Below are 13,652 nucleotides of genomic sequence, written 5' to 3'. Positions count from 1 at the left end.
GCTACACTGTTGCTAAACAAGATGGAAGCTGGCTTACTGCAGTCTTTGGATGATTTAGGGTATGATTAATCTTGCTGCTGTACTTGATCATGCAAGTTTATCATAGTCAATCGACTGCTTTCTTACTGTACTCTACTGTAGAATTATAAATGGCCAGTAAACGCAACTACTCTATCATGATATTGGTCATTTCATCCACGGTTAAAGTTGATTTTATCGCTTTAAAATCAACACAAAGTATTCCAATGAGTTAGGCGTAAAGACTGCATTTTATACGTTGTATTTTAAGTCAGAGACATAGTAAAGGCCAATCAACTGCCTATTGGGTTTCGTACAGTATCCATGTCTAAATAGATTGCGATTGAATGATTTAGTGGCTCTAGACTTGAGCTGATTTGACGGATTGGATGACGTAGTGGATAGTAATGGATGGACTGTAGTTTGATTGCTTTTCAGCTGTTTTGGAAGTAATGTTGTCATGAAAATGGCCAATTTGATTAACTATTGATGCGACTTCAATTGGAATGATAGGTACGATGGCCCAATGTTACATCGTCAGACCTTTCGAGATGCAATGAGAACTGGATTAGAGTCTCAAAATTTTGTTGAACTCTTGCACTGGCTTGCCACATCATTAATAAAAGCTCTTGACCTACATTGTACGATCAATCCACCTGATGGTAAGTCTGTAGTACTGTATAGAGATTATGAATTAGTTCTATTAAGCTGGATATCAACGCCAAAAGAAATCGCATTAAGCAGCTGCAACTTTCGTCTATAATTACCGTGTATCGTTGATAACTTTGCTACGATGCCATGATATCACAATATTAGACTTACAGTCGCATGCCTTATTAAAATGTTGTTGGTAACATTGGCAACAAAATTATAGGCATTAACTTATGATTAGGATATATTGTAAAGTAAAATATGCATTCATGAACAATTATGTATCATAGTGATGTAAAATAATGAAAGCACCGAAATGGAACTAGAAACTTTATGATTACACTTGCTCCAGCTAATAATATTATAGTCAGAATTGTAGTGAAAGGATTGACCAAATGCTAACATTTATCGGAATCCAAAATCAATTTCTTGTAATTGAATAGATGATGACTATACAGCAACATCGCGATCCTATCATCAACTTTTAACCCTATTAGGTATTTATTTAAGTATTGATAACGCCTATTTGCTAAGTAAAGGTATCCATCAGATAGTCACTACAATCAGCTCATAACATCCTAAAATTTCTCACGGATTTTCCGATATATCGGCAGTGCTATGTAATTACCTACTAGTTTTTCTATCAGAAATATGTATGTCATTGGACCGCTAAATGTAAAATGGACATGGTTTTGATTATAATGGTTTGCCTAGAAAGATAATCAGAAAAATCTATCCCTTTTAATAGAATGTAACTATGATGTTCTAATGCAAGAAGAAGAAGATATTTTTGCCACATTAAAGCAACGAATGTTTCTATTAGGTAAAACAAAGAACTGGCTAATTTTTGTTCCACCAATAATTGTTAGCCGCTAGGTGCCAATTATAATGATGTAATTAATAGTGGTATAATTGTTGGTCGTTTAGTGCCAATTATAGTTGAATCGTGGTAACTACCTTTGATTATATTTACTATCACAGAATATCTATGTACCGAATTGCACGCTGCCATCATAATTCAGCATCAATCACCTCTTCAACAACAGCAAAGCACAGAAACTACCAATCCTGAATCTCCTGTATGCTTAATCGATATGCTCGCGTACTTTTTAGAGAAGTCCCAGTAGCTTATAACATGATACTGTTGTAATTAGGCATTAACTTTTCGCTACTTAGGGGAGAGAGGTAACGGGTATAGCGCAGCGGGAATTGCAACGTATTTGTAGGGTCCTAGGCATTTCACCAGCCGGTGACACCGTGAATGATATATTTAATGCAATACTAGGGAAGGTAAGATCAATCACCAGATAGCACGAAGGTAGAAATTTAGGATCTTGCTAGTATGCGATGGGTAGTAGGATAACATCTGATAATTTCATCTCTGCTATATCATATAGTCAGTACAGTAAGCTATCGAAAATTATACGTACGGTATCATAAGTGTTAGGAAGGTAATTTTTAAATCGCATATATACATACTACGATCGGTATTTGTATCATGTTCGCCTTTTAAAGACGCTCATTAAAGTTATGCCTTAATTGATTGCTCTGTAACTAGGTCAAATTATTGTTAAATGAACTACCTGCCAATACATTAGGCAAACCTTTGTTAACGAAGGGTCTTACAAAGCAGCAACTGGTAACGCAATTGTCGACATAATTTTTCCAGTATTTAATAATGATACGTCGGACGTTTTCTCCTTGCAATTTCCAATGATTCTATTCACAAACTTGAAATTATCTCTAGTCTATGTGTGCTTTAATTTTTAATAAATTCTCTGTTTTTTAATTTTAGACTGAATTAAATGAAATCAGCGAAGAACTAATAAAGCAGTATACCATGAGAAAGCAAATGCTGCTAACTAGATTAGACGTAACTATTCAATCTTTTTATTGGGCAGATCGTATTAAGGTAGTGAGTGTTTACAAGTCATAATACGCAATAAAACTGTTATACGAACGGCAATAACACTTGAAGTTTATGCCAATTACCTACAATCAGGAAAAAGAAGCTGAAATTACCGAAGTTTATGCGTCACAGCGACAAAATCTAACACCCGAAAGTAATATTGGCATTGCTAATCTTTTTTCTGCAAGAACAGGTATGCAAATAGCTTACATACATTGTAAACAAGTTTTAATCAAACTGAGATTAGCAAAGAATAGAATAACAAAATGAACAGTTTATATTATTATAAATTGATGGCTCCATCGTTTTGTAGATTTATTAAGAGTTAGTAAAACCTGCAGCGGTATTGCTCGAGCAATCACCGAAACTGAAGTAAACAAAGTGGTTATTGGAAAGGTAAAATTGCTAGTCCCGTTAATACTTGAAAATTAATATGTTATATTTAAATATTACTAGTCGCTTAAACGACATCGAAAAAGTTTAAATGTTTTACCTATAATTAATTTTACAGGTTCCAGACCGAGGTGGCCGAGTAGATTACGATGCAGCAGCCGATATGCCTCAATTTAGAGAGAGAACCGAACCGTCTAATCGCAGGGGTATAATGGCATTACAATAATATAATTATACTGGAAACAGAATCTCCACATAAAACCCTGTATATCATCCCCTGAATAAGATCTCTCACACTAATATTCAGAAAATATTATTTTAATGATGAATCAATTTTATCTAGTGTTTTTACTAACAAATTATGATATTTGTGCTAGGAGGCGGAGGTGCTAGTGGTGGTGGAAGAGGCAGAGTTCAAGGAAGTAAGCTGATAATTTTAAAATAGCAATTGCTTTGGATATGAAATCGATATAGTTATTTTACACAATCTAATCATTACCTTTATCGAAGATATAAGTCGACATAAAATCGAGTTTAAGAAAATGGTTATGTATGTATTTGCATTTAATATTTTCATAGGGGGTTGGCAGCACGGTCATACTGGTCAGCAAAACAGAAATCAGAATAAAAGTTGGGGACAGCGTGGTAGTCACAGCAGTCAAGGCGCCAGAGGCAGAAATGTATTTCACAGTTAGATAGATAATTTTAAATTTCTTCTTCGCCCTCATACCAAAATAGCTTTAAACTTTACTGCTCACTAGCGATCGCCAGTTTGTATATTTTAATGATTTTTTAAAAATGATCATTTTTGTATAAATCTGTTTCAACTTCACTAAATACTAATATTATATAACATAGATGATATATAATTACTGGAGTATCCATGACCGACATTGTAATGAATTCATTCGGTTTTTATACAATTTATTAACACCTGAACTATCTTTCAACATGAGATCCTAAATTACCCTGTACAATAACAATGTAATATGACGAATAACTGTAAGATGAACTTGAAATAAAATGTATATGCCCAAACAATATTACTGACCTGAAAGTTAGCATTGCTATAGACGTACAAGATTATTCTACTTATAAATAAATTCCATCGATTATAATTATGATAATATTGCAGGACAGTTGCTACAACGGATGTTATTGTGCTATATCATACTAGCTGCTGTTTAAATATTTCAGACTGTCCACTATTAAGTTAATAAATTCAGCTCAGGATAATGTTTCAGTTATAAAACAGTCTACTGACCGTAACGAATTATAATAATAATATACTGTAACAGCTGGCTACCAGATTCATTTAGATTCATAAACTAACCTCCTCTTACCAATAATAAACAACATGCTACTTACGGATTGGGTGATAGTTCTATAGAATGCAAACAATGATTCCTCAAGATTGTCAAGGCTAATTTACATTATTAAAGTAAATACCTGTTAAAAGATTTTATTTAAGATATAGTTGCTACGAATTAACCTTTATTATAGTTTTTCTTAGTCGTATTGAAAGTGCCATCAACTTTTAAAAGCGAGAACATGGCGATGATTGTGATACTCATTTGCACGATAATCTCGTTCAGTAGCGCTTATGATGTTACAATATTGCATACAAATGATATCCACACTCGATTTGAACAATTTGGACCAAATGGTGCTTGTTCAGCGCAAGATTCATCAGCTGGTAATTGCTATGGCGGATCTGCACGAATGATGACAAAAGTAACGGAGATCAGAAGTCAGGTTGCTAACACCGTATTTGTTGATGCTGGCGATATGTTTCATGGTACAATGTGGTACCACGTATACAAAGGCAATGCCAGTCGCAATTTTATGAATTTATTAAAGTATGACGTGATGGTAAGAAGCAAAATGAGTTTACTTTATATTTTCTAAGTTTTCAATCTACAGTAAATTTCTCGATTTTCTTTGGATATTTCAAGCTCATTAATTGGTAATTAAATTGGCATCACTAAGCTTAGCTTAAATTAGAGCCAATTAATTTTCTTCATAAGTCACTACAAATTTGATTTTCAACATTAATATTGCAAACTTTGCAACTATATCCATTAAGTAGTCATGATCACGCTTTACTTCGTCAAATAAATATTAATAGAAATTAGATAATAAACTGACGATTTCAGCTAAATCATTGTCCAAAAATATATATGGACGTACCTAAAGAAAGTCATTCTTGATTCTTTCTTGAATTTAAAAGTAATTCTAAATTTTTCCTCAATTACACTAGTGGAGTATGACTATGTCATACACTACATTAGTATTGAAATATTTGTTTTTACTGCTAGTGGATGGCACCATGATGGAACATTGTTAAACTATGCTGATAAAATCGTGATGATCTATCAGGCTAGATTTCGAAGGAAATCTCCCTATTTTGCAGTATTGAAGTTATAAAAGAGATAAAAATTGTATATCTTCGTTCTATCGGTATTCGCCCTGATCCAGCTATAGCAATTGGATAAAAATTGTTATTTCTGAACAAAAATTAATCTACTTTTGTATCGCTGGGCCAACTAGCGAGAAGTATTCGCTAAGGAAAGGAGTTTTGGAGGAAATTCAATATGGGCACAAATGTTCAAATGAGTTCATCTACTAAGTCTATTCTTAGTACCTTAGTAACTTCCGAATATAGTCAAAATGTGTTTTTCGAAATTAAGTTTATACTGCATAAATTCGGCATTTAATAATCTCACGCATTACAAATGCTATCGATCTGAATCAAATTTTCTTTTTTTAATTGAGTTATACAACAGTTTCCCTTTAATTTGCTATTGAAATAAATAGCTATAATTACTACTTATAATCAGTTTTATCACTTTTCGCTAGATGGCTATGCAAAGTATTTGATATCCTTAAATATAAATTATTCAATTTTATATCAATATTAAACGATTCGTCCCTTATTTTATGCCACGCTTGAAATCGAGGATAACCAGGGACTACTGAAGAAAAAATTTCACCATACCCCACCACTTTCCGTAAAAATTTCTCCACCCTATAAAGAAGACCGAAACGTACAACTGACCTACAGTACAAACAATCTAGGATAACTGTAATTGCTTTTGTTCACATTAGGGAAATTAATATTGCGAATGAAAATGTTGCTTTAAGATTTTAACAAATTAATTATTAGTAGATATAAACTACAGATTAACTAATAATGCCTGCTAAGTTGTTAATCATATACGGTACATCTTCTCATTGTGTAGGCCACGTACAGTAGTTGTACGGAGAACTTCCTACAGAAAATTTTTAATGATATCTATGTCATTAGATATTTGTGTATTGGCATTTGTCGATCAATTTATCATAATGCGCCACTTTAATTATATGCGTATATGATAAGTATGAACATTACTAGGACCCACAGCATGTTATTAATAATCCAGTTTTCTTTGTAGGCATTAGGCAATCATGAATTTGATGCTGGTTTGGGAAAACTTAGCGAGTTTTTGAAAGGCGTTAATTTTCCAGTTATAAGCGCAAATATTGATGCCACTAAAAATCCTGATTTCGGTAAATTATTTACCAAGTATACTATATTGACGATGGGAGGTGAAAAGATTGGATTTGTAGGTTATACAACAAGAAATACTCCCAATTTTTCCAGACCTGGACCTACCTTGATATTTACCGATGAAATAAAAGCTATTACTGATGCCGTTTCTGAGTTACAAAATCAAGGAATCAATAAAATTGTTGCCGTTGGCCATTCTGGTTACGATATTGACCAGCAAATAGCTGCTAAAGTATGCGGCATCGATGCCGTTGTTGGAGCTCATACTCACACCTTTTTGTATACTGGCAAGCCACCAACTAATCATAAGCCCGCTGGTCCCTATCCAACCGTTGTTAAGTCAGAATGTGCTACAGAAAGTAATAAAATAGTTCCAGTAGTACAAGCTTATGAATTCGGTCGATATCTTGGCCGGTTAGAATTGACATTTGATGATGGTGGTAAGCATTTCCTCTATAGAACATGTTCATTAATTCATCCTATGAACTACATATGTTAGTTATCCAATAAACTAGAAAGAAATCGTGAGAAAGTATAGCTTATAGTTTACTTTCTATAAACAAAGAATCCTTTTAAGGTGATTGGTATCGTCTTTTAAAACTGAATTAATTACAGGTGTCCTGACAAGCTTTAATGGTAAACCAATATTGTTAGACAAGAGCGTTGTACAAGATACAGCCTTGGAACAAGAGGTAAAACGATGGCAGCCTGGAATCAGCGCATTTGCGGCGCAGGAATTGGGAAGATCTCATGTCTATATTGATGGTAGCAGAGCTACGTGTGGTTTATACGAATGCAATATGGGTTAGTTAATTACTTTTACCGCCAATGAAAATGTATAGTCAATATTTACTTTACTAATAGTTTCAATCTTTAGGATGCATTAGCAATTTCATGTATTTAAACTATCTTTGCTAACTCTTTTAGGTTTCAATTAATATATATTACTATAGGACATTTTGCATTAATTATTATTAAATATTACCCAATCTTTGACTTTAATTATTTCCAAATGGACGGAAAATCAATAGTATTCATCAAATCGATATTAAGAAAGATTTTTATAAAACTATAGTTGTAGCTGAGTAATCCGTCAATCTGGTCTAGTTAAAAATAATATGATTGAACAGTGTATTTCGCTCTCTCCCTATAGGTAATTTACTCACTGATGCTATGGTGCAAGAGATTCAAAGATTTCCCGATAGCTCCCAATGGGCCAACGCATCGATTGCAATCCTACAGGCCGGTGATATTCTAGCATCTATCGATAACAAGCCTCCAGGTAAAAGTAGCTATGCAAATGATGATTTAAGAAATACTACTCCTAAATTACGCAATGATATTTATGCTAAGAATATGCTAATCCTTACACTTTTGCTCTTATTCTAGGCATTATTACTATTTCCAATATGCACGCTATTACTAAATATGATAACGTTATCGATGAGTTAACCATGCCAGGCTCGATATTGATAAAGGCATTAGAACTTGGTGTAGCCAATTATAACAAATCGAAGCCATCAAGCCTATTCCTTCAAGTTTCAGGTAAATAAAAATTGCAATATTGAATTCATTTAATAATCTGAAGGTTTAACGTAATCTTCTATAGCACCGTACGACATAAACAGTGACAGGAAAGATTTTAAAACTTTTCTTATTCATTGTCTAGGACTTAGGGTGGTATACAATCTAGCTAAACCTTCCAATGAAAGAGTCCATTCAGTAGAAGTGATTTGTACTCAGTGTAAAGTGCCAAGATTTGTTCCAATGGACAAGTGAGTCTGTTAGTGTAGTTTATTTACTGTTTATCTACTGGTGAAAACCGTTCAGGAAAGAATTATTCTTATTTAAATTGGTAGACTCTACTTTCTTTCATACCGCTATGGACATCTTTTGCATGTATCATCATAACAGCTAGTTTGTACTAATATCAATCTTCTATCAATTCATTAGGAATAAAATGTATAAAGTACTAGCTCCGTCTTATATCGGCAGAGGATTTGGAGGTTTTAGTGTATTTCGAGACAAACAGGTGATTCACAGAGAAGGAACTCTTTTGACACGAGATGCCTCCATTGCTTATATACAAGCTAGAAGTCCTCTAATCACTCGCCTTGACGGTAGAATATCGTTTTTAAAAGCCAGCAATACATCTCCGTGTACAAATAATGCTAGCGGTATTAAACCTATGCTAATACTATTATTCGTTATGTCTGCTTTAATTCAGTGCGTTATTTACCGTTAAATTTCTTAAAGTAGTTTTATTACTGTAGTCTGTATGCATGCATTATGTTGTGCATTTTCGTGAAGTCTAAGATTCAGATATATGACACATTACGCTTCACAAGTCGAAGGATATTCCTAAGCTATATCGTATAAGACCTGATTTGGTGTGGCTGGTTGTCTTGCAAGACTGCATTGGCTGACTTCTGTCAGCGTATACAGTACTTTAATTAAATTGCTTTGTTTGTAATCATTAGCATTGATTTTTATTAAGCCTGATATCTAAAACGCTGCATCTTCTTGGAAATTTGAATAAAACTGTAGTAAGCTATCAAACTAAGAAGATTCTATTGACAAAGCTTCTTCTGCCGTATGATATCATTTATTTCAGTTTAATCCGTCGATCGATTTCGATGCTGACGTGAGAACATTGACTGGCAAAACCTTCAGTGCTGTAATCAAGCTCAAAATGGGAGATCTAGATTATGATGTAGTCAGTTATTGCATATTGATATTGTTATTGGTAGAGATATACTCGTAAAAAGCATTTTGGATATCTTTCCTGGTAAATGAATGAATTATTGTGTTATGATAGTGATGCGTGACCTAGTTGAAATTTTAGTCTAAAACTACTTGAACCATGAGATGGCTTAAATACTGCTTTCACAGGATTAGACATCCACTGTGTTTTCGTATGTTTATCGATAAATCGAAACAAAATGTCGGTAGAATTCTAGTCTGTACAAATCCGATGATGATCGTTGGTTATGCGCTGAAAATTTCACCTACAGTGCAGCGAATGACAGAGCAGTTGTCTAGATGATGTGTCTTGACCAATGCTGCAACTTGCCATTCACAATGCATCGAACTCGTCGAATACGCGTAAGTACTTTACTGAAACGGCAGTAAGCAAAGTCTACAACGAGTTCAATGCATTCTGACTGGAATTGTACAGTCCCATTGCAACACTGGTCTTTTAATTAAACGTGAGCTTTTCTTCTACGTATTTTATTCAATTTGGCTAATGAATCTTCCATTTTGTTCATTTTCCCTTCCACATTGATCTAACGATGATCTTTGCCAGTTGAGTCCGTCTGTCCGTTCCGTCAACGTGCAAGCCCCAAAGACGTGTTTTTAACCACAGTTTCGGGGGCGTGTCTCTCTCTCTCTTCTCTATTCACAGTACGCAGTCACCTACAGTACTGTACCTCTATAGTACACACAGTGGTTCATGGACGCAGTGCGTACCGGTACGGGCAACCCATATACAGTACTGTACAGTACAGTACAAGTCAAGCCGCCATAGTCAATAGTCAATACTAGGCCTGTCAGAGGTTCGGTACAATGTACTGTACACTGTACACTGTACCCTGTACACTACAGTAGTCGCTGGTCCACTACCGCTATACTGTGTACCAAATGCTGCAAATAGCCCATACAAGCAGATGCAAAGTGCGAAATTGCTTCTAATCATGTATCATCCACCACACTGTACAGTGTACAGTGCACAGTGTACAGTGTACAGTACCATGACGGCTCAGCGATGCTGTTTCGTCATCATCCCACTTGTATTTTTACCGTACTTGCTTACAGCTCGATACCCCAAACATGGGTAGAAAGCATTAGAATACACCAACAATTTGGCAAGATTCGTCATCGATAGGCGAGAAGGGCCATTGGCATACAAGTCGGTGTCCCATCGGTGGATATCCATAGTCATCCCATAATTGCAGCCTACCGTATTGCACACAGTACTGTGGTGAGTTTTGCTCGCCCCAATCTCCATGTTGTTCCTTGGCCAACTTTCACTCTTTCAAAATTGATTTGGAAAGTTGCCACGCCAGGGTAATCGATGAATTATTATTTAATCCTACTCTATTCTATTGCTGAAGGAAAGTATTGAAGAAAATTGATCCTTGTCTTGTACGTCTAATCTTTGAAAATGCCGCCCAAGAAAAAGTCTGGCTCTCATTTCTCCTCGGTAAGCAATGACGACTTGTACGACTGTGGACTGAAGTAGGATGAGGATGAAAGACGTGGATAGTCGCTTAGGATATCAATGAGTTTGCCACTCTCCTAGTCTACATATAGTGTCTACAATGAAGTATAGAGGATACTGGATAGGTTTACCATGGAAAAAAGCTGGTAAAAGGCAATTTTACCCTTTAAAATTGTATGATGCAGTCAAGCAATGACAGGTGTAGCATACCATTTGCAGCTGTCGACGTCGCAGGAAACGTATACGATACTCTACTGTGTCATATTGATTAATTCATTCGTCTGGCCCACAATCATCAGTGACAGCAGGAAATGGCCTTCGTCAGCTATTACTTGTACAGGCTTGCCCTATTTAGCAACTGCTAATGTTAGCGAGTAACTAGCCTTGAAGTAGTCAATAATACCATGGGATAGAATAGCTTAGATTACAATTAATTCAATCAATTGAATAATAGACGTTGTATGCTCGCCGATACTATTGCAACATCAACGGAATACATGCTTTTCTATGGCTCGAGTTGGAGCTTTATAAATAGATTATGTAGTAGGTTATCAGAGATCTTTCTTTATTTGTAATTTTGGGGTATCCCGATTCACCGGAGAAATTTCGAATTGAAAATGGAAATGTCGAGTATCGAGTTGCTAAACTGATAGGATCAAGTACGATTACAATACTTTACTACTGCTGAATGCTACCCGGAGAAATGATATTGAAATTTGAATACGCCAGCAACAATAAAGTCATACAGTAAGGAGTTGACCAACAAGACGGCTACTACAGTCAAGATGGCATAAATGTAATGCTATCCAGTACAGCAATGTACAAATACAGTTGCTTCAACGCAATATCCAAAGGGAATGTTCTAATCTTCACATATCATCACCCTATTGCAATATCATCATCAAGTGAAGGGTCACTTTGGTATGCAAAGCTCCTATTAGTCAATGCTACAGGGGTATGCTCGTATGCAAGATGTTGTTCTTGCCTTGCAAACATTTACCCTCTAAATGTCGAACAGACGTAATCACCAGTCTTAATTCAATTAAAATTTTAACATCATGACACTCTTCTCGTTAATACCATGTAATCCATAAATTGATGATAAACAGTATTAATTACAATACTTGCTAGATGAAAAAAAGAATCGCTACATCAGATTATCTCAATTGCATGGCTGCAACTTGATACTTTTATCGAAAGTGGACAGCGTAGTAAGAAGCGCAACGACGATAGATGATATGCGCTAATCGATAGTATATCAAGTTAACTTCAGTAAATATCCATCTACATTGCTATCTAGATTGGAAGACGAAATATAATGGACCAATGATAAATATTATATTCATATCTTTACAGGCTAAAATCAAAAGAATGATGCAGAGCAATGAGGATATACCAAAAATTGCCAATTCGGTACCTGTACTAATAGGTATGCTAAAGCGAGACCTTTGCCTTCGCTAAACTATAGTATTTCATACAGTATACTACCCAGTTATTAAAGTCAAATATTTGATATTTTGGAAGAATGTCTTGTGTACTACTGCTTACGTAGATATACCAATTGGATCATAACCATTTCTCTCTTATCAATACATTTAAATGATTGATCAAATAATTGTATTTATCTTGTATCTTGAAACTTGATTATATTATTAGCTAAAGCACTTGATATGATGGCACGAGATCTGCTGGAGTCCTGTACTGAAGGATTTTCGGTCAGGATGTTAACCGCCTCGCATGTGTATGTCTTATTATAGTAATAATTTGTCGTTGTTATAAGCAGTATACATGTGTGGATACACATTTTCCCCTTTTCTCCGAGGTATTTAGAGGATATATCGAAAATGAAATCTTTGTTTCTCAATTTATCACGCAGGAAACAATGTGTAGAATCTTACACTAAATTCCATTTTGGACAAAAATTCGTAGCAAATGTTCCGTCGTTAGCAAGCGATAACGGAAACGTAGATGCTAATAAATCTAGGAAATCTTTTACGATAAGGTTTGGAGATACTGTTGAAGGATCTCAAAATAGCGCAATTTTTCTAATGCTTGAATGGACCGATTAATGGCTACTATACACTTAAAGCCATTAATAAGTTATGATACAAACTGAGGTTTGAAGTATTTTACGTTTTTGAATGTAATGCTACTAGGAAAGCACCCATAACAACTGCCAAGAAAATTTCTGCAAATTCGCAAGAAAATACAAAGAAACGTAAACTTCCTTCTCAGCAGAGTTCTCAGGGCGAATATCAACAACCGAAAAAGCGTGGTAGACCTCGTAAAGAAAAAAATTTTCCAAACTACACTGTAAATAGAAAGCGTTTTTTGAATTGAGGTTTTAAGTTTCATGAGTTGGCTACTGTAGTGCACCTAATGATGATTGATATGAATTCTTTAGTGACTTTCGTATCTTCATAAATTATTATAGGATGGAAGTGAGGTTGATGACTGGCCAGTAGCCGATAGTAAACAAACTGAAACTTTTGCAAAACCCACAGCGAAACCTAAAATACATATTAGTAGAAAGGGGAAAACCGATGAATTTCCAGTGGCATTAAATGAAAGAAAGGTTGAAGATGATGATGATTACGATGCTGAGTGAGTAATTAGCAAATACGTATTATAGCATGTTCCGTCTTTTCAATTAGACTTTAGACTTTATATGGTTGGCATGCTTGTACACTAGTTAGTAAACACTCTCAAATTATGTAATAATGTTTCTAGAGAAGAGCCGCTACATATGGTGCTTCCTGGGCTTACTAGCAACACCGGTTATGATGAAGACGACGATTACGACTGCTGAACGTTGTATTGCGTATCTTTAGTTTGAGTATCCCGTTATGAGGTACAGAGGTACCTTATGTAAAGTATGATGACCCTGAATGATATAATGTTTATAGTGA

The 13,652-nt window shown here is 35.0% G+C and overlaps 2 protein-coding genes across 2 annotated transcripts; both read left to right on the top strand.

Annotated features, from left to right (window-relative positions):
- Positions 1 to 21: 21 nt before the first annotated feature.
- TRIADDRAFT_61300 (uncharacterized protein) lies at positions 22 to 3,666 on the top strand (the record flags this gene model as incomplete). Its single annotated transcript, XM_002117247.1, has 12 exons — positions 22 to 59; positions 532 to 680; positions 1,418 to 1,492; positions 1,651 to 1,748; positions 1,846 to 1,959; positions 2,228 to 2,308; positions 2,465 to 2,581; positions 2,672 to 2,771; positions 2,892 to 2,974; positions 3,090 to 3,177; positions 3,349 to 3,393; positions 3,551 to 3,666. 12 exons carry the CDS (start codon positions 22 to 24, stop codon positions 3,664 to 3,666), a joined length of 1,104 nt encoding a protein of 367 aa, XP_002117283.1.
- Positions 3,667 to 4,528: 862 nt separating this feature from the next.
- TRIADDRAFT_32243 (uncharacterized protein) lies at positions 4,529 to 8,766 on the top strand (the record flags this gene model as incomplete). Its single annotated transcript, XM_002117246.1, has 7 exons — positions 4,529 to 4,843; positions 6,406 to 6,961; positions 7,137 to 7,325; positions 7,675 to 7,803; positions 7,911 to 8,066; positions 8,191 to 8,296; positions 8,475 to 8,766. 7 exons carry the CDS (start codon positions 4,529 to 4,531, stop codon positions 8,764 to 8,766), a joined length of 1,743 nt encoding a protein of 580 aa, XP_002117282.1.
- Between the last annotated feature and the right edge of the window lie 4,886 nt (positions 8,767 to 13,652).

Source organism: Trichoplax adhaerens, genomic scaffold (assembly GCF_000150275.1).
Source record: "Trichoplax adhaerens TRIADscaffold_22 genomic scaffold, whole genome shotgun sequence".
NCBI classification, from domain to species: Eukaryota; Metazoa; Placozoa; class Uniplacotomia; order Trichoplacea; family Trichoplacidae; genus Trichoplax; species Trichoplax adhaerens.
This window is presented reverse-complemented; position numbering and strand designations above follow the sequence as displayed.